Source organism: Sturnus vulgaris, chromosome 4, assembly GCF_052056855.1.
Source record: "Sturnus vulgaris isolate bStuVul1 chromosome 4, bStuVul1.hap1, whole genome shotgun sequence".
Lineage (NCBI taxonomy): Eukaryota > Metazoa > Chordata > Aves > Passeriformes > Sturnidae > Sturnus > Sturnus vulgaris.
Genome location: NC_142246.1, coordinates 18,238,743 through 18,260,701, shown reverse-complemented (window position 1 = coordinate 18,260,701; position 21,959 = coordinate 18,238,743). Strand labels below are relative to the sequence as shown.

General features: G+C 39.6%; 1 protein-coding gene across 5 annotated transcripts in view; it reads right to left on the bottom strand.

The window, feature by feature from the left end:
- The window catches only part of RBPJ (recombination signal binding protein for immunoglobulin kappa J region), a 143,842-nt gene that overhangs the window by 35,182 nt on the left and 86,701 nt on the right, over window positions 1-21,959 (bottom strand). The window contains exon 1 of one of the 5 annotated variants that reach the window (XM_014891484.2): window positions 19,458-19,546. The exons of 2 other annotated variants lie outside the window; for them this stretch is intronic. In XM_014891484.2, the coding sequence (XP_014746970.1) occupies window positions 19,458-19,477 (20 nt within the window). In that variant the 5' untranslated portion in view covers window positions 19,478-19,546. Of the gene's footprint in view, window positions 1-10,374; window positions 10,461-19,126; window positions 19,146-19,457; window positions 19,547-21,959 lie in introns of those variants that run through there. 2 more of the 5 variants (XM_014891489.2, XM_014891492.2) reach the window with 2 other exon arrangements.

The following is a 21,959-nucleotide window of genomic DNA, read 5'->3' as shown; positions in this document are numbered from 1 at the left end:
AACTTCAACAGAAGTCAAAAAAGATTACAGAAGCAGCTAAGCAAGCCTGTAACTCTCATGGGAAATAACCATAATTCAAGAAAACACAGAGGAATTCAGTATGGAAAATGACTTGCAAAATGCAAGCCTTAAGCAAAATTAAAAGATCTTACCAAGAAACTAACATCCCCAGTCAAAGTTTAGCTTAGGATACCTATAAGACTCTCACTCCAAGTGCAGTCAGAACTTAATACAAAGTGACAGCTAAGTAAACTGACATCTCTAAGGTTTAAGCCGACCAACTCTGACAAGTCTTGCTGTGACAGTTTAAGTCACCACTGTCTCAAATGCCTTTCCTACCTCTCTGCTAGGCCAGGGCAAGTAAACGTGACTGTATGACAGCTGCTCCAGTTCACAGTGGGACTGTGGCTTCAGAGGCAGCTGAGCTGATTTGTCACTGCCAAACAGGTCTTGTCTGCCAGCTACCCCCAGCTGCACTGACCTACCCTCAAACACCAAATTCCAGCACTTATCAGACCTTTCCACAGATAAATTCAAATCAGTAACCCAGAAAAAAACCCATCTTTTTGGGGAAGCCAGAGGGGAAAGGGGACAGGGGACTTTATTGATTCAGTCACAAACCCAGTGAATGCCAGCACCATCTCACTGCAATCAACAGGCACACTCAGGAGAATGTGACCACCTACTTGAGTAGCAGGGCAGTTAGAAATGTGGTGCACCTCTACCTTCAATTTAGACCCACTTAATATTATTGTAAATAATAATAATAATTAATAATTTGTTAATAATAATAGCAGAAAGCCAACAAAACCCAACTCATACACTGCCTTAACTGGTCTTGTTTTAGCAACTGCAAGCTCTGACAGCAGTGCCTAGACCTCCAAAGCAAGTTTCAAGAGACCTTTTTAAATATCTTTACTGTAATATCACACTTCCACAAAACACCTCTAAGAAATGGGGACAATTCCCTATCATCTCCTTCCTCCAGCAACTCAGTCACTTTCAGTCAAAGTTTTTATACATTATATATTTTTTCTTTTTTTTAAAACACAGTATTATTACAGTATGCATCCTCTCCTTTCATTCCCTTTCTTCCTCCAACTTCTATACTGTGAGCCTTCAAAATGCACTATGGAAGCAGCTCCTTATATTCAACAAAAGTAAACTGCTAGAGTTCTATAAGCTTATTTCTCTGAACTACGTCCCACCCACTGATCCTAGATTTGTAAAACAATTCAAAAGTTGTATCAGTATGCAAGCAGAGAATAGAATATCGGCATCTAAGAAGGTTGCCATGCAAACAGTAATTTCCAAATTAGTAAATAAAATTTATCTCCTCAGTAGATTAAAATGATGACACAAAACCTGTGCATACATATACCTTTCAACAAATCTGTATTTGGCACCAACCTGTGTTACAAAATTATAGGGTTTCCTAGATATCAGATGTTTTCTTGCATCACCCAGGAATTACATGGTTACACTAACATTAACTGGGCACAGTTGCAAAATGAGCTGTCAGTATCCTAGAATTAATCAATCTCAAGTGTATTGTTTCATAATTAAGCTTATGAATACATCATCCCATGAATATAAAAACAGCAGCAATAAACACATCCCAGAAAAGAATAAGAATTAGAAGGCTCTTTTTCAACTTTCTAGCACTACTAAATCAGTTGGAGGCCATTCCCCACTGTTAGGCTTTTCCCCTATGATTGTGCTGAAGATCTGGGAAGTATTTAATACAAGTAAATTATTCTTAAATCTTTTAAGTCACATAACTTGCAGAGACAGCAAAATTAGGTAACATTCCATCTACAGTTTACAAACCTGTATTTTAAGAAAAACAGTTGTTTTAAAAGATTTGAAAGCTTTGGACTCTTTTTGTCACTGTTGTTGAATTAATTTACAGATAAATTCTAAGATATTAAATTATACTGCAACTACAGCAATATATATAATCAATAGAGCATTCCAACACAGGAAAGACACAGGAAATATTGCCATTTAAAAAAATACTTGACTTAAAGGAGAGACAAAAATAGGATAAGTACAACAAAAACTATATTTCTGTTAAAATTTATATGCTAGAAGCTCCTTCTAATTATTGCTAGTAATAATTGTAAAAGTAAAGTATTTAGAAATAAATTGCTAGAGAAATATAATCTCCACAATGCCTACCATCAAGTATGATAATACTTTTAACTACTGTTATGGTAACTGGGTCAATGATTCCTGTACAAGATAATTAAACAGACACTCCAATAATAAACTTTTACTCCTCCTTATCACAGTACATTTACAATAACCATATGAAAAGATTAGATTACATGGCTGGAATGTCAGCAAGCTAACACCTTATCATCCTTTTTTCTGGTATTATAGTATTACAGTTCTCTTACATAGTCAAACATGCTCCTACTGTGCCCTAACAGCTTTTACGCAGCATTTTTCATAAGGAAAATATCTGAAGAGCACAAATGCAAAGCAGTTATTATTGTCCATTTTTTAAAATGGAAATTGGGTGAATCATACTTAATTTAAGGAGGCTTGCTTTTCAGGTTTGTCAAGTTTAAACTCCACACAGATGCAAATTACTGGTAAAACTTCTCCCTGCATCTTAATGAGGTACACTATAAACCATGAAGCCAATTTGAAAACAAGAAATTTTTTTTGAGACAAACTTTACTTAACAAAGGTATTCTAAGTATTTATGGAACCAGTATTTAAAAAAAAAATTACCCAACAGCACTTAACTTCTGATCTTGAACCTGTGACTACTACAACACAAGTTTCCCAGAATAACGCCTGTGCTGGCACAATTTTTTGCAAGGATTTTACAGCATGAAAAGCGTGCCTAAGCAGTGTTGTGAAGGCTCCCAACTGCTGAGCTCCAAACCCAACCTCTTTTCAAAACACTGTCTCATCCTTCCAAGTACATTCAGGCCAGAAGGGAATGTAAATTGCCAAAAGTACCTTGAAGCACTAAACAACCAAATTTGTCATTTCAATTAGCAGCTACCACCCCTGTCAAATGTACCTTGACCAGCTAAAAATGACTACGAACACATGACGACCAAGTATGTACTATGTGGAACATGCCAGTCTATAGAGAGATCTCCTTCCTGAAATTTCTGCCCACTGCTGCCTCAAACAGAGCAGACTGAACTCTCCAAAACAAAAGAAAAAATTGACAAATGCAATCATTAAAGTTCAACAATCAGAGAGATAACCTGAACTATGGAATGAAAATATGCAGATAGCCACGCAGCCAAGATAAATGAAGAAAAAAAGTCTCATCTGACAGAAAATCGAGGGATAACCTATATTAAAAGGTAACACTTAGAATTCATCATTTTAGAAAAACGGTATATTTTCTTCAAGGCATTAATGCATTCTGGAAAATATGGCATACTCTGTCCACAGAGCAGGCTTAGTACTGTATTAGTACAATTAATAAATTGATTAGGCATCCTTGCAATAATGTAGAAGCCCATAAATCAGTTTTAACTAAGTTTAAAAAGAAGAAAAGAGCTTTTAAAGAAAATTAAGTTGCTATGAGCTTTATGAAAACTGGAAGCTGGATAGACATTTCCAGTGTCATCAAAAAAGATGAAGCAGAATTTGGAAATAACTGTTTCACAGCTGATCACTTTGCATATGCCATTTGGCTAGACAATAAGCTTATGCCTTAGAGATCTACTGCCAATGCACTTTGCCCATTAGGGATGAAGGAGTTCATGGTATTGTCCAGTAAACTGTCCTTACCATACAAGGCACAAGTATACAGGATACAGAGGTTCTTCAGTCCTACCATTTATAGAACAACTTAAGAGGCTAAAAACCCACAAACCTGTTCCATGACAAGAGAACACACAAAATGCAGCCTAAACAAATGAAGAAAATTCAGAATATGAGTTTTAAACTGCTTAAATTATCTTACATGGTTGTGGGAAAGATTAAATAAAGACAACATTCATATTCAATACAGTATGTTATCTATACACTGCTCACTAAGGCATAAGAAATAAAGAAACCATTTGCTCTATAGTCAGATTGCAAACAGAGAGTGTCCAGAATTTCTAATGACACCAACACATTATGAAATGCAACTTAACTATTGAGTTACACACAATTTTAGGGCCCCTGCCTTAAGTGGATTTTTAAACAAAACAAGCCCATGAGTTGCATAATGAGTTTATTTATACCTATAAACATCTTGGAAAGGGTATCAAAGTTATGTTATATTTACTAGCCTGAAAAAAGCCTAATAAAACATTCTGGCAAGTTAAAGATAAACACCAGAAAAGTGTAACACTGTGTAATTTTTTTTTCCCCAGTGGTTCACAGGTTGTTGCAATAATTTGGTGTGCCAAGTTAGCTACCATATTTGCTATGACATTGTCTAGCTTTGTAGATGGATGGCATTGCTATGGGGTAGGGGAAGGACTGCTGGACTACTTGTATGACGAGAAAGGTAGTGGGAGAAGTGAAACGTGAGTGACAGGTTTGGAAGCCTGAAGTATTTTTCACTTCTGTTTTTTATTTTTCCATACACACAGGAAACTCCCTTGGGGGGGGAGAAATAACTTCTCTACAGCTAAAAAAAAGAACATGTGTAAAACCCAGAAGCCACTCAATGTTTCCATACCCCAATAAATAAAAACATAAAGAAGCAGATAAAAACATTAACACTGAGACAGCAAAATCTACTTTTCCCACTTCCAAAATTTCTTCAGTGTCTTTGCAGCAGTAGAAAATTCAAGAGACAATTGACTGCACACACACCTATACATACATCATTATCTACCTTCAGAGAATTCATTCTGTTCCCCAGACCAGCATCCATCCATTCCTTTCCATTCCCTTTTGCTATTACGAAGTGAGGCAAAGATGAGAAAGAAGGACAGTTAAGAAAATCCACCAAGGGGTGCAGAGCCTTTTGCTCCTACTGCTAGAGGATGCACAGGTTATTCGGGCCAAGGCTCCAGCAATGCATTTCTCCATTTCCAGCAGCAGGATTAATGGACAGATGAAGAAGAGTAAGAACCATTTAAGCCTAAATGGCACCTCCCCGAGCATTCTCCTGTCTGTGACTATTTTCAGTTCAGTGCAAGGAAATCCCAAGGCAACTTCACATCATCAATATGATCAGGCTCAAAGAGTCGTCCCACCCCAGAATTAAAATTCAGTTTTAACAGATCAGTAAATCCAGGCTCATACTGCAGTGACACTGGAAAAGCCTGCAAATCATAGCTCAGCAGCCACAGATGCTCACAGCTGACCAAAGTGCTGTGACAGAATCTCACTGCTGTCTGAAGCTGAAACCAGCTGGCAAGTGTGGCATGATAATACAAATGCTTCTTAATAAAATTAACCACAAACTTTAAGGGAAATCACAATAAATCTCTACTAGTAATTTTTGGGGGAAGAGAAGGGCAGCAAAGGAGTGGTGCTATGGAGTTTTCTGAATCAAGTGAGTTTTCTGTGTGTTTTTAAAAAGGAAACGATTTTCCAGTTTTCCCCAAGAGACTAGCAACTACAAAGCACAACGCCCTTTAGGAAATAAATCTTCATTAACTGCACAAACAATGCCATGACAGGCACCCAACAACTTTTCAACTATGATCCTATTGCTAGTTATAAGATCTGGATGGCCACACCAGCACACCTTGGTCCAAACCTGAAGTATACTCAAGATTCAGTACACCATTCTTCCCAAAACACAGGGAATATAGAGAGCTCCGGTTATCCTGCTGGTTTGATAATGAAAACTAGAGTCCACCCTTTAAGGTATACTACAATCCTGTTAAAAGGGCTCCCTGGACCTGCATGCCACCCAACAGCTTGCAAGCAGCTTGAGTGACAGGTGAGTACAGGTTACCTACAGGAAGGACACTGTGCCAAGACCTAAGGCTCTTTGAACTTACAGTCCTCAAGATGTTTCTAACAGCTACAATTAACTACAACACTGCAGAAAACAGACAGAATAAGCAATCAAAAGGACTGAGACAGAAAGTCAAAAGCAAGTGGACAATGCAATAAACAGCCTCAGGCAGAGAAAAAGTAGTGGATTCCATTACAGATTATTTGGCAAAGGAGAAGATGATAAATAACTCAACTCTTAGGAAAACTGCATGAAGCTACTTTTGGCTTCCAAGAAAGAAATTAAGAAAGCAGCTGAAAAAAAGGAAGACGCCACAGACTGAAAGAGCAATGGTGATTTGGGACAATGCTTAAGTGGTGTTTGCTTCCTCTTCCTCCAACTACGGAGCAGTGTTGCAAGACAGTTTGAAGATTCCTTTCACCAAAGGAAAAAACGTTTAACCAAAGGAGCAAGGTTGCACACACCAGCCTCACAGGCTGGAACAATTTTTAAATTCTGACATTCAAAGGATATGCCTGTTTGACTTTCCAAATTTTGTTTCAAAATGAAGTTGGAAAAATGTTTTAGACAAAGGCCTACATGATCTGTTTAACCAGGAAAAGTAAACTGAGGCTCACTGTTGGAAGAAAAAGTGCACTATTGTTACACATCTACTTCCAGAGTATCTGTATAGTAAGCTTTCAAATACATTTCTTTCTTGAAGCAAGAACAGACACCCCAGTATGATACCATTTCTCTACAATTCTGAAAAGACATTAAGAAAAGCAAATCAAATGCTTGCATTCAATCACTGAACCAGGCAAAAAGAAAAGTTACAATTTCATGCAGAACATCACACATGCTCTTTTAAACCATCTTATGCTAGAAGATACTGTGTGTATAGTAAATATAAATCCAAGCTGTATATTAAAGCTGTGCAACAATCACTTTTAAGTGTATCTACATACACAGACACCCCTCCTCCCCCACTTTTTGGGCAATGCTTATTTACAGAATTTAACCTGGTCTCAGCTTTACTTTGTTTGCTTTCATCACTTCAAAAACAATTCTTTCTCCCTGTTTTGTTGCTTTAGAAATACACCAGGTTAGTAAGAACAAAGTGTCCTGCTTCTTCACAGCTTTCAATATACATCCTACAAATCCACTAGCAACAGACTGCAGTCTGTATTCATTTAAAGTTCTATTTTATCCATTCTCTTTGGAGCAGCAGAAGGATAAAAAAAATAGTAGTTGCTTCCCATACACGAAGAAGACTGAAACATTTCAAAAGAAGGAAGGGTGGTAAAAGTAAAAAACAAAACTCCTCCAAAATAAGGTGATCCTTCACTATGTGTTCCCCCTCCAAAATATATTTCCTGCCTTCACAATAGTAACACCAGATTTTTCTCTGGCTTTATCAATATGACTTAAGTTTTACGGTTCTCTCTCTGTATCAATGTTTAGTCTTCTGTTACATGAGATATCTCAGGTTCTTGAATTCTTCAGATTTTATTTTCTCTCCAATCCTCATCAGTTCTTGGAAGACAAGTCGCATACAAGTGCTTATTAGACATCCCTTCTCATGATCCAAGACACTGACAAGGCAAAGTTTCAAGTTCCCAAAAGTAAGGAACAGGGTTTGGACTTGATTTAAAACATACAGTTGTTAGATTATCACACTAGCTGAGTAACAGCAGTGACTTCCTTGCTCTGTAGATAGTGGTTGTGGAGATGCTCTAAGTACATCACAAGTCTTAGGGCTAGTAACAGCAATATTTAGAGGAAAAAAAGGAACACTTTTGGGAAGTAGTCTGAAAGTACTGCTCTGGACAAATACAGGTGAACATGGATTGCCCAGGAACAAAGACAATGGGGCTTACACAGAAGCTTCACAGAAAAGAAAACAAGGAAAGTACTCTGGTGTGCTACTCCATTAAAAATAATTAAAGAGAATAATAATAAAAAGGAGATCCAGAAGCAAAACTAATTGAGAGCTGCTCACAAAATTCAGGAGAGAACACAATTGAAAACGACTAAACAAAATACAATACATTATTTCAATATACTTTACATGTAACAAAAAGAAGCAGAATTGACCAGATATAAACCAGAATGAGAGGAAAGGAATGTCAAGCAGTGACTATAAATGTTTATCAACTAATGTCAAAACAAAAAAAGAAAAAATATTAGCTAGGATTACAATTTGTACAATGGCAGAAAAGCATTTTTCATCTTAAAAGATGTAGTATCATTACTGAAAAAACTCTTCTACAATCAGGGCCATTAGGTATGAGAATACTGAACATAACAAAGAAAATATCAGAAGTGCCACGAGTAAAATCTGCTGAGTACTTCCAATAACGATATCCACAATTTGAATCCAAAGGACAGAGGAAAACTTTCAGTGAGTGAAGAAGTCTCTTATCTCTACAGATAAAATATTCATCACTGCCTAATACCTTCTGGCAAACATAGGTCTGTTGCTTTTGGTTTGTTTTTTTTTTTTTTTCGAGAACTAACTAGTCAAACTGAAAAAGATAAACTTTTAAATTTAACCTGATGCAATACTACTTTCATGACTATGCAAACTGACAAGTCTAACCAGTCTACTGCTAACTCTAAGTGCCATCCAGCAATATGGCAAGACATTAAGGCAGTAAGGTCAGTTCGGTTTTTCTAATTATTTACTAAGAATTTATCAATAAAAAAAAAAAGTTTTTCCAGAAATGTCACGGAACCCAGAAACACTGGAAAAACAAGGGATATGCCTAGAGCTTTTCTTCTATATTTTATTTCCATATGGAAATTCAGGCTACCTTCAAGGAACACTCACTTAAGGACTGGCTTCAAACTCTCTTGCTCTCAAGACAGGGTACCTTCAGGGTATCTTCTGAGGTCACCTTTTGTTTACTGCAGTCTCAAAAGCTACACGCAGATGCAGCCAGTCAAAAAGAATGATTATTACCCTTATAGCACAAGGGATCCAGTAACAAGAGCCGCCCTATACTTTCTAGTAGTCTTTAACAATCACAAATGACTGTAAAGGCGTGGTCTACTTTTCCTTTGCTATCATCTGAAGTATGATTTATCACTTCAACAAGCTGATTGGGAGTAAAACTCAGTAAAACCTTTTTTAAGCACTGTTTCATAACGACTCCTTTGTTTTGCCTCCTAACTGTTGTGAAATACAGGTATTTTGCCCATTGCAAAAAAAAAAAAAAAAAAAAAAAAAAAAAAACAACCCAGGCAGAAAGTTCTGATGTTTGTTTTGGCATAGTTCTCACATTTATTTTAACACAGTTCTTGGTATTTTGAGAGTCCTGCTATCTAAACGTAAGCACTGGGAACACTAATCTTGTTTACTGTATTATCAAAACTGAACATGAGCCTGGCCAACATCTATATTATTAATTAAAATAGATTATCAGAATAGGTTTTCGTGCCTTTCCTGCTTAGAGCAAAAAAATTGCTTTAGCCCTAGAGAACTACCTGTTTTTTCTCTCTACTTAACACATTCTTCTATCACTCTAACAGACAAACTAAGAGACACCTCAGTAATGAACAGCAAAACAATAAACAGAGGAGGGCACTCCTGTAAATTTAGTACTTATACAAAGATCCCTTGAACTTTTATATCGTGATCAGAATTCTATCTCTGTATCACGTGTTGTGACTAAAACAGTCACAACACATCAAGTGTGCTACAAGCCTCTTTCAAAAAGGAAGCCTAATCCCAAATACTTATTTTGATTAACTGCTCTGTGACTTACTAGTGAGAAATTTGTAATGCACACATAAACAAAACATGAAAAGCAACACCAACCATGCAATAGTAAATGAAAAAAAAAAACTAGAATGCAAAGGAAAATTTAAAAAACAAACAAAAAAACCACAAACAAAATCCCAAGCAACCAACCAAAAACCAAACCAAACCCCCAACAAACTACACTAAACCAACAACACCCCAGGACTCAATGCTGACAAAGAAGTACTGAACAGCAGAAGAAAATAATTCGGCCAGAAAATATTTGGACAAAAACACATATCCAAAATAGTTTTGACATATCTCCATAACTTCTGGAAGATATTATATTATTGCGGATTTTACTAGTCACTGTATATCTACTACAAATCTAAGGATGAAAAGAAGCACACACATGTAGAATAACAGCAGTCTTTCACCAAAGCCTTTTCTTTTCTGAATTCTGACACTCACCACTGAAACCAGACCTGAGTGGCAGATTTGGAAAGTAGTGAAATATTTTCAATTTTGAAAATAAGTACCTGTACAGAGTAATTTCTCCCACAGTATAAAGACATGGCAATAGCACACTGCAGCATCACTTCATTTTATTACATGGCACATTTATTTACTGGTCATGCCCTAACCATTGCATCTGTCTCAGTTATGTAAGAGCAGCATCTCTCTAGTGCCCACTCGAAAATTGCTCACTATAACCAAAATGCATTAATGATTAATACAGTCACTCAAGGCTTCTTTACCATACCTTTCTGTTATGCAGATGAAAAACCTAAGGAAGTCTGATTTCTCCTGACCAGCTTTCACGGCCGCAGCTGGGAGAGACAACATGATGTCACCTGTCAAAACCCAGCAAACAGCCCATAACTACACCAAGTACAAGAACAGAGGCAGGAGACAGCAATTCTATTTCCATCTCTCCACAGACTCTGTTTGACCTTGGCAAGTCATAGGGTTTTGTGCTTGTTTTTTCACGTTCAGGACATGAAGAGCTTTTACGCAGACAGCTGGAACAACAATAACTGAGTAAGGCTAATTATTATTTATTCTGCCTGGCCTTAGAACCCTTCCACAACGGCATAAACTCAGAGTGTACACAAGCACCTCCAAAACTCTAGGCCTTAATTTTGAAGCTCCCTTTATGTAAGATCACCAATGAAAGCAGTAACACCCCTTATCAGGACAACCTCCTCAGTAATCAATAACTGATAAAAGCTTCGTTTCACAAATTCTTCAGCTAAGCAAACAACTTTAACCTTATTTTCTACACCGGTAGCTCATAATCCACAATTTGCAACTTGCAAACACTGCCTGCAAGATCCTTTGCCACTGCTCCCAGACAAAATTAAATTACAGAGTAAAAATAAGAGCTGCTGGGAAAAGGAAAGCAGGATATTTTCTGCAGAGTACCTTTTATTCCATGCAGTTTCTACAGTTCAGCAAAAATTAGGGACCAGTATTTTGCACAATTCAGTTCCCTCTTTCAGGCTTGGAAAATTCCAAGTTTCACGGCAGCCTGATCAAGTTTCATTTCGATACCAACTTTTCCTGGTAATCTCCCAAAACACCACACACTAAAAATATGCCACAAGTAGGGCTCTGAAAAAAACGAAGTACAGATGAAATGACCAAGCAATGCTACCAAGAATAAAATTAGAAAGACATTTTTTCTGACACATTCAGAAAAATGTCTATATTTGTCTGTACTCACAAAGGAAAAAAATTAGGTATTCATTCCTCTACTCAAATAACTCTAAGAAACTAGATTAGTAACAGAAACAATAACTAGGATCCATTGTAGTATATACCCTTTAATCTAACCTATGAGAAGTAGAAAAATTAAATTAAGAACCAGGTGTGATCTCACACAGAGCAGTTAAAAATGATTAGTTGCCAATACAGTTTGTTGCTTGTTGTTGTGTTCTAGATTTTCAATGCACTGATGAAATACCACTGCATACAAACTAGTCATGCAGTACAACAAAATGGAGATAAACTCTTGTTCCTGAATAGAAACAAAAATGAATACAAGTTATATCTTAACCACAACCACTCTAAGGTCATGTTTTCTAAGTGAAGCATGTAACCAACTTTAGAATCATGGAATCATAGACTCGGAACATCCTGACTTGGAAGGTATCCACCAGGATCATCAAGCCCAATTCCTGGCCCAGTGCAGGATACCCCAGATCCACACCATGTGCCTTGAAAGCATTGTCCAGATGCTTCTTGAACTCTGTCAGGCTTGGTACTGTGACACTTCTCTGGGGAACCTTTTCCTAATATCCAACTTAAACCTCTCCTGACACAAATTCAGGCCATGCTCTTGCATCCTGTCACCAGAGAAGAGATCAGTGCCTGCCCCTCTGCTTTCCCCTGTGAGAAAGCTCTAGGCTATGATCAAGTCTCCTATTGGTCTCCTCCAGACTGAATCAGATCTCAGTCATTCCTCATACAACTTCCCCTCTAGACCCTTCATCATTTTCATGGTGCTCCTCTGGGTGCTCTCAAAGAGCTCCACATCTTTCTTATGGTGTGGTACCCAGAACTGCACACAGGACTCGAGGTGAGGCCGCCCCAGCTCAGAGCAGAGCAGGACAATCCCCTCCCTTGCCCAGCTGGCCATGCTGTCCCTAATGCTCCCAGGACACGCTCGGCCCTCCTGGCTGCCAGGGCACTGTGACTCAGATCCAACTTTCCACTGAGCAGGACACCCAGGTCTCTTTCTGCAGCCCCTATTCCCTAGCCTAGGCACATCCACAGCTGCCCCATCCCTGGCACTCACTCGTGTTAAATTTCACATCTGGCGATTGCCCAGCCTTCTAACTGGCCAAGATCACTCCGAAAGGCCTTTCTTACTTTAAACAACTACGGAAATATGTACTTCAATTCAACACAAATGTTTCAAGACTTATCTACATAAAAAGACAGGTTCAAAAAAGAGCCTCCCAAGCTTCCTGAAGACGTGCTGAAGTGTTCAGGCTGCTTTAGAGAGAACAAATCATGTCCCAGCAGCATGTCATTCATGAAATAATCTTATTAATCAAATAATAAAACATGATAACAATTCTATCTTATAGTATAATTTTATAGATCAGTCAAGCTTCTTTTAAAAAATAAAAAATACCAAAAAACCCCCAATGTTTATCTTCACATATTTATTTTACATTTTATATACAATTTTAATACATACTCAATATTAGAATATATTATATATATATAATAATAGTCTTTGTCTATTGTAAGGATCTAAATCTGCAAGCTTAATTCAGAGACTTCTCACACCGTACATACTGAAACCCTTACGTTCTCTTCTTTCATGGTAAAAAAATTTACCACCACGAGTATGTAGTTTATGCATTTACAAGAATAAAAGCAAGAAGATACATGGCCATATGTCACCATCTGGATAACTAAAGTGCAGTTGAAGAGCATAAAGTATTCTTCAGAAAATGAAATTATTTTAAACAGTATAAATATGCTCTGAAAAATGGCTGTGATGTGACAAAGCAAAGGTGACAAAAGAGTTTTTTCAGGTTGTAAAGATTACTCAATTTTTTTTTGGTAAAAGGTAGGAACCACAAAATACATACACAAATTATGAGTCAAGAACAGCACATAAGTAGAATCCAAGGAAATGAGAAACTCTAAGTTTAGCCCTTACTCTTCCAAGAATCTGTAAGAATAGGGATATAGAAACTGCTTCTATTAATAATTTCCTTTAAAATAAGTGTATTGGCTGCTTCCTTTTCTGAATGTTTACATTACAAAAGATAACCATAATTCTATATTATTTCCTTACCTCATATCATCTTAACTATTAATTAATGCAATTATGTTCAAGGTAAGGATGAAGTATATCATATTATAATGTTATAAGCATTTCCACATAAAAACAGTGGAAGTAAACTGAGATCAAGAATATAATTTATAATTATAAAACTGCCTTGAAATACTATAGAACTTAGAAGGCATATCTACTTTTGTCAAGAGAATTAAAATTTCATCTGACAATACAGCTAGTGATATTTATCTTTTTCTCTTTTTCACCTAAACACAGAAAAAGAGAATAAGTAATTCTATAAAAGCCAGCAGACACAACTGCTCAAATTTTAGAAATAATGAAATAACAAGTTATAAAGAAAACAACACCTAAAACACACCCTCCCTGTGAAATGCTCTTGGGAGGCAGTATTTCAGCACATTGGTGCCACATAGCGCTTGCAACTAACACCAAAAGAATTTAGGGTTGCAAGTATTACGAACACAGAAAATACAGAAAATTGATGTCCTGAAACTTCAGAATTCTGCCAACGATTTGCTCTCCAAATGTCAAACTACTACTGTGCATAAACTTCATTCTTCATCCCATGAGAGACTCTAATGAACTGCATAAGACAGAATACTTGTTTGTATTAAATATGTATTTTATAAATTCAAATGACAACCCATCTTTTCAAGTTTATCTAAAGCCAAACATAGCACAGAACAGGTATGCATCGCACCTTAACTGTAATCTTCATCAACTATGAATTTGTAACTATAAAACTTTCTTTCAAAATCTTTACCTGTGTAGGGGCACCACAAGTCTTTTAGGAAGACTTTATGCACACCTACAGGCTACTTGCTCTTCTTTCGATAGTATTTTTAAACATGGAAACTGGAGTTCAAAATAATGAAAAATAGTCCTAAAAAAAATTATTACTACAAAACAGAAATTAGCAACTCAGATGAAAGAAACTCAGTCTCATTCACAAACCCATTATCATTATGCAATTCATAGTATGGAACCATACTTAAAAGAGAACTATCTTTGCAAAGAGCTATAGCAAAGGATATTACCTTTTAACTATAACAAGTGCACACATACTATGCCAAATACAATAGTCTACAGATTATTTCTGGAGAAATCAAGCTACAGAAAGATTATTTTCAAACCTTCTTTGTGCACCGTATCAACCAGAATAAGTCAAACAACAAAGAGCTACTTAATATAATGAATAAACAGCAAAAGCAAATAAAATCCAAATTAAGACCTTAACTCCATAAAATTGCTTCTAGTCAAAGTACAGAAGGTTAAAAGACTATTTGCCACCATTTCAGAAGACTCCTTCAAGAATATAGTGCTCATAAGGATTTCCCAATAAGACTTAAGACAGCTCATGCTCCTTGATAACAATTTAAATATTAGTCACACAAAACCATCTACTCATTTGATTGTAAACGAGTTTCTCCCAATCTTTAACACTCATCAGGTGCATATACACAATACAATAGCTGCAGTTATGCTATTACTTAAACTGTAACAAGCACTGTTAAACCTTCAGTGACAGTAAAAACTGTAGCCTGAAGAACCCATCCATGAATTCTTGTCCTATAGTCTACATCATCCTGTTTCCACTCCTCAAGCTTTACTGAAACCATTCTAACATCTCTTGCAGTCTAACCCTATGATGAGGCTCAGAATTGATATGTAATTGTTATCTTCCTAGACCTGTCAATCACCCAAGACTACCAGCAATGCTTCTTTTCCAGAAATAACTATCACCCATTCTCTTGGCGTTCTTGCTCTCATGACTCATCCCTTATCACTCTGTTCTTTCAGTGTATCCTCCTGAAGGAGCCTCCTCATTCACCTGTATTATTTTACTAATCACTTCATATGCTTTTGTCTTGCATCCCTTTTCATTTGTCTTCATTCTGTCCAGGGCCAGGATTTAAATTCAACTATGAACACCCTGCCATCAATCAGAAATATCTTTTCTACTCCTTATCTCCCCAGCTTGAGTCTCTCTTTCCCCATACTGATGCCTCACTATAAGCTCAGCCTCAGCACAGACAACACACAGGTCTTATTCTTCCACCATTGCTACAGTCTCCACTACTGCAAGTCCTGAACTTAACTAAGCAATAGCCATCAAATCCAGGTTCTCTATAGGTCCTAGAAATAACCTGCTGTTGAGATCCTAGCAATGCCCATCACATCACTAAGATATCCCTCTAGTAGCTGAAATTTTATTACATGACCACAGAAGTTCACACCTGAAATAGTGAAGCAATCTTCTTCATCTTTCAAGATCCAGAATTGATCCTTACAAACATTCCTCTCTAGATAGCTTTTTTTAGCCTATGGCCAGATCACACAAGTCCTTCCCCATCTCTCTTCTTGAGCAGCATTCACTTCACTCTCTACTTCAAGACCCTCACTGGTCAAGGTCCTCATTCTAAAATTACTAATCAGGATGTAGATGAGGTTAAAGTTCTGATAAACTGTTATATTTTCACATTTGAACTTCTTTTTCCTTGCCCTTGTGGATGGGAGAGCTTAATGAAACAGCACCCTCTTTCAAAAACCTCCTACAAGTTTCTCTCATATTTCTTATTAAAAACAAAGAAACAAAATGACCAGATGGCTGCCACATCTACACTAAAATTCACGGTACTGATGCCAACCATTCTCCTGTCCCATCACAGATCTCATGAGTCTTCCCTTACCCTTAAATCATTAAGCATTCTAGGTCAGGAAACCCCTCATAACCACTGAACTCCAGGATGACTAATTCAGAATTTGAATAGCTTATTACTTAGAAATGTGACTAAAGCGATTTTCTACTGTACAGTGCCTATGGAAAACCAGCATCATACCAGCAAAAAACCTACTCAAAGTATTTTTGTCTTTTTCAGGGCTTCTCAACCTGTTTTAAAAATATACCAAATGCTATGTTGTATACTGCTGTTAGAGAGGGTTTAACAGGTAATAGAGTACTCAAGACTATGCCTAGTATTTATCATTTCCATCTTATTTCTAATCTGGCTTCCAGTACTTCAAAGATGAGGTCGTCCCAGGCTACTAAGAAGATACCATTCCATACTTTCTGTCACTGTAAAATTGCAAAATTAAGTTCATGGCACTGTGGATTTTCCCTGTCATATGGCTTTATTAGACCTAGTAGAGCAATTTTCAAGCTAATGGATGCCTAAAGGTATTTTTGCAGTATCAGCAATTATTTAAAAACAAGTGGTTTGCACTCAAACTATAATTTGAGAAGTATTTTCATTAATTTTGTCATCTTAAAATGGTATTTCCCTAAATTGTTCACAACCAAAACCAAAAATACGCCACAAAACCCCAAACATACTATCCTATAATCCCAGCCATAAATTATCCACTTCTTTTAAATAACAGTTGTGAATAGTAATTCATTTTAAGTTACTTGTCTGACACTATGCAGTTTGGCATGTCACACTGTACATATGAACAAGCTTAATCAAAACACTCCTTGTGAGGGAGCAGCACGAGTGTGGCACATGCTGCAAACAACAAAGCAGTAATGTACTCTGACTGCCCCCCAAAACTGCTGCAGTCAATTCCTGCTATTCCATTCCAACACTCCATGAACCTGAGTACCATAACTTAAGCTCAGCCACTTAAGTTTCCACAGGAAAATAAAAAGCTTTTTCAGTCAGGTAACACTGACTGCAAAAGAGCCATAAGCTTAACCTCAAAGTTTGAATGCCCATTGTGATGCCCATTCAAACTCAATGCAAGATTTGCATATTACATTCTCCAGTTATTGCTTTTTAATTAAAAACACTCTTTTCCCCCCAGTCCAAGTAAGTTATCACATAACAGCCCAGAAAGAAAACTCCCTATACTAATTATTTGGGGGAAAAAAAATCTGCGAATTGGAGAATCATCAATTTTTAATCCTAATACATACAGAAAACTCAGAATCAGAGCCACACTCCAAAAACAGGTCATTTAATTAAAAAAAAAAATTTAAAAAATTAGCTTCCTTCATGCAATATTAACTACAACATTAACAAAAGTTAGCATATTCCATTTTACTTACAGTGGAAATATTTAACAGTAAGAAAATAAAATTATTTTTCCAGAGAATTATTTCACTTGTAGGTTTAAACAATGAACATAGCATTACAATCCTAAACTACATACAATTTTTTCACTCTCATTAAAATGTTGTTTTTTTTCCTACTGCTCTGATTATTTCATCACTGTTTTTAAAATAATCCACAGTTGTTTTGTCAACATTTTAACAAACATCTGAAAAGGATAAAACTAATGTCACAAACATGACAACACTTCTGACAATCCTGTAATAATCAATAAACAAAAGGAAATGGAGCCCAAATATTCAGATGAGTAAACTAACAGAAACGTGGAAAAACTTAATTGTTAACTAGAGCACAGGCTAATAGTTATAGCAAACTTTAAAAGCATTTGTTCCCTTCTTTCAAGTCCAACCTCTCAAACAGTACACTCCAGGAATCATAACAAACAAGATTAGCTTTTCTAAAGAACATTTAATTAGGAAATTGTGTATCAGCTACAACATGCCTTCATCAGGAGAGAAACATAGCAAAAGCTTCGATTTATTTCTTGACAAACAAGAGTGAGGAATTGGAAATACTACTGTAGCCAAACAAAACAACAAAATACCATAATGCTACCTTCTCCACGAGAACAAAAGCATCAACCAACTCCACCCCACCCCCAAGCAGGCTGTTGCTCTCTAACCACAGAGCCAATGCTGTAGACAATGTAATCCCACAGGGAAGATCACAGACACACTGTGAAATCTTAAAATAAAGTCCACGTTTTAAAAAGACCTAGAAGTACTTCGACGAGACAAAATTTCATTTGGAACAAACAGGTGGAGTATAAAACACCCTGTTCTTCTCCTGACTATCTCTTCCCTCGACACATAGAGGGAGGTCACAAGTGCTCAGCGTAGCCCAAAATTAAGGATACAGCACTTAAAATAAGCAGCAGCAATCAAGATGTGGCGAGGATGGCAACGTGCAATGTAACACTGCAGGTGTGATTGCATACGGTATACCAGCAGTATCTGGATCTGTTATTATTCATCAGCTGTAGGTGGCTAAGAGGGTGTCACTTATTACAGTGACACATGCTGCAGCTGGCTAGCCATGATTAAGTATTACCCAGCGTGGCTGAAAGGGATGGAGACTACCATTCATTATGATCCAGCGTGGCTTAGTGGCGTAGGGAGGCTGCTACCCTCCCCTGCACCGCAGCATTTGAAGAAAGGCAGCTAAAACTCAACAAAGCCCTGGGAATGGTGTGCAGAGAGGAGAAAGGGAACCTCGGTCGCCCAGCCTGACGGAACGGGTGTCCTGCTAGCAGGGGCGGAGAGCCCGCCCGCGCTCGGCGCGACCAGGAGCGCTCCGCCGCCAAGTGACAGCGCCGGGCCGGGCCCCGGCCGGCCCCGCCGTGCGAGGGGCGCTGGGGCACCGCGCTCAACTTCAACCACAGCAGCAAAAGCCTTTGTCCGAGCGCTCCCTGTTCGTGGCCAGGGGAGCCCGGAGGACCCTCGCCTGCGGCGGGACGAGCCGGGACGACCGAGAACGGAGAACACCCCGTGCCAACCCCAGGTCCCCTCCTAGCTGGGCTCCACCGCTCCCCGGGGAACCCTCAGAGCGGGACCCGCTCCGAAGCAGCCAGGATGCGCACTGACCCTGCACGGAGTCCCGACCGGCGTGTCCGTGCCGGAGAGAAGGAAAGCAAAGTGAGCGCCCAGACCCGCCGAGACCCCGTGCCGCGGGGCGGCCAGAGAGCGCGGCCGCTGCCGGGCCGGCACTCGGGGCGCCTCCTCTGTGCGCCCACCCGGCGGGACCCCAGCCCCGCGAGGTTTGCGCCGCAGGGCCCGCCCGCGGGCCGTCCGGAGGGCAGCCCCCCGTGCCCCCAAGCGGCGGCCGAGGAGCAGGCGGACGGGCGCGGCGCGGCCTCGCCCAGGCAGCCCCGGGCGGCGGCGGCTCCGGCGGGCGCCGCGAACGCCCCGCACTCACCCTGTCACAACAGGCGCCATCTTCCACAAACTCTCGCCAAAACTCCTACTCTCGCGAGAGCGCCCCCCTCCCCGCGGCCCAGAGCGCGCGTGCGCGGACCGCGAGACACGCGCGGGGCGGGAGGGGGAGGCGGTGCGCACCGCCCACTCAGCGCCCGGGCTTCTCCCCTCAGACACAACAGCCCGGGCGTGGGAACCGCGCCGCTCTCGCGAGAGCCTGGCGCCAGCCGGCATGCGGGGAGCGGCGCAAGTCTCGCGATAGCGGAGCGTGCTCAGGGGAAACCGAGGGATTCCCTCTGCCCGCTCGCGCGTCTCGCCCCCACCGGCGCGAGGAGGGGCGGAGGGGGAGGAACCATTCGGGGAGCGGAGGGAGGGGCGGGACGGGACGGGGCGGGACGGACGCTAGCGCGCGGGGATCGGCTCACGGCCGCCACCGCCTCCTCCCGCCACCCCCGCGGGAAGCGCGCGTGGGGCCGCGCGCCTCGTGCTGCCCGCGGGCTCGGCACGTGCGCGGCCCGGAGACACCCGCGGCGGTGCCGGGGCTGAGGGGGCCATTGGAGCGGGGCCGGGAACTGGGACGGGCGGGAAGAGCTCTCTCTCAAATGGTGGATAGCAGGAGCAGGAGGCTGGGATTTGCAGGCACAGCCCTTAGGAAGACCTCTTAGGTTCCTTACATGGAATTGTTAACATCATTTTTTTTAGAAGTCGGTTTTACATTAAGCGCCCTGTTTCATAATTTTGTTTTCATTTGCAGCTGAAGTGCGTAAGATGCGTTTGTTTAGCAAGCAGAAGCAGTGTAGTCTGGCAGAGCCCCAGCCAGCTGGGCGAACCGTGTGGCGACAGACGGCTGAGTGTGGGCACGCGGACTGGAGGGATCTGCCACACGGAGTGCCGGGGTGTGCTCCGGCGTTTGGATGCCACAAAAAAAAAAAAAAAAAAAAAAAAAGAAGACCGCAGTTTTGGATTCATTTAACAACATTGTCCCTTCAGGGTGCGGGTCTGATTGTCCAAATTTGAAAACTAATCCTTTTACGTCAAGACTGCTATCTATTCTTCCTCTATGTGTTTAGTATAACATGTCAGTCTAACTTCGGGACAAATGCTGCATTGATTTAAAGATTGCTGAGAGTCCGAAGCCCACATATTTTTAATTACTTTCGCTCTGTATCTCTGCTGTCCTCCAAATTACGGGGAAAAAAAACATTTCAGTAATCTCATGAGTAAGATTTCGGATTTCTCGCCCGCGCACGTGCTTCACTGCTAATGCTAATTCAATGAATAATGTCTCAGATAGGTAAAACAGCATTTTAAGAGATTCCTTGGTGACAAAGTTTTCTCTACACATCACTGTACAAACAGCTATTGTTTCCTATCATTAAGGGACTTTCCCCATCATGATTTCCCCCTCCTCATTAGATACAAGAGGACTTTGATTGGCTCCCTTGTAGGCACAGTTCTCGGCAAAAACACAATGCATACTGGAAATCCTCTGCATTGTTTGCAAAGAGCAGCTCATAATCCCTTTGGAAATCTCTTCCTAAAAGCATCTCTCTTTTATTTTTTTTTTCTCCCGAGGCTAAAGAATGATCTCAGCTCATGCTAACTCCATTCCATTAAGAATAGTTTCTGGATGTTTGCCATGGACTGTCTCTAGATGGTTATTTTATGGGGCCCCTCTTTTAGTGTGTTTTGAATCAAACTAGAAAATCTAAAAATATAGCACACAATAATCTCCAGTGTTTAGCCTCTTTTAATAGTTTACAGTGAAGGCGCTTTGATTAATAACCAGATTAATTGGATACTGGAGCAGGTATTTTATTTCGAAGAATTAAGAATCATAGAAACCATTGTAGTCCTTTGCATCACTGACAGCAGTACATTATGAAACAAATAACCATTGTTTTGGGGTTTTTTTTTGTTTTTTTGGTTTTTTTTAATTATAAATGATCTTCAGTTCAAAGGGCCAGGAATACTATTCAAATCAAAAACAATAGCTTGAACTTCATGTGAGTAGCTGGTGGAAGAAAAGATAATTAGCCACTAAAGGTTTTTTAATACTGTTTATGCATTGATTTTTCTTCTTGCTGCTAAAAGTTTGTATTTCACATAGAGTGTGAAATCCTATTGACTTTACTAGAAACTGAAAGCATCCACTACCTCCGGGAACTAGATCTCACTTTCTGGCCTGTAATGAATATGTGCACTTCCAGAGCTGAGGTAGAAACATTTAAATACCAGGTTCGCATCATTTAAATTTTTATGTTTTCTATGTAAATCAGTAGTTTGACTTTTTGATTTAAGCTCAGTTGTGTCTGGCAAAAGGGTTCTGAATCAGGCCTGTCACTTCAGAAACAATTTGGAGAAGCACAGCTTGGAGGCGCCTTTGAAGGATGTGATTTCCACAAGTGTTGGGCCTCACCTGTCTTCCAAGCAGATGCTCTGCCAGGTTACTCCAGCTGGGTGCTCAGCATCATTAGTCGCCTTTGAAAATGGAAGGCTGTTA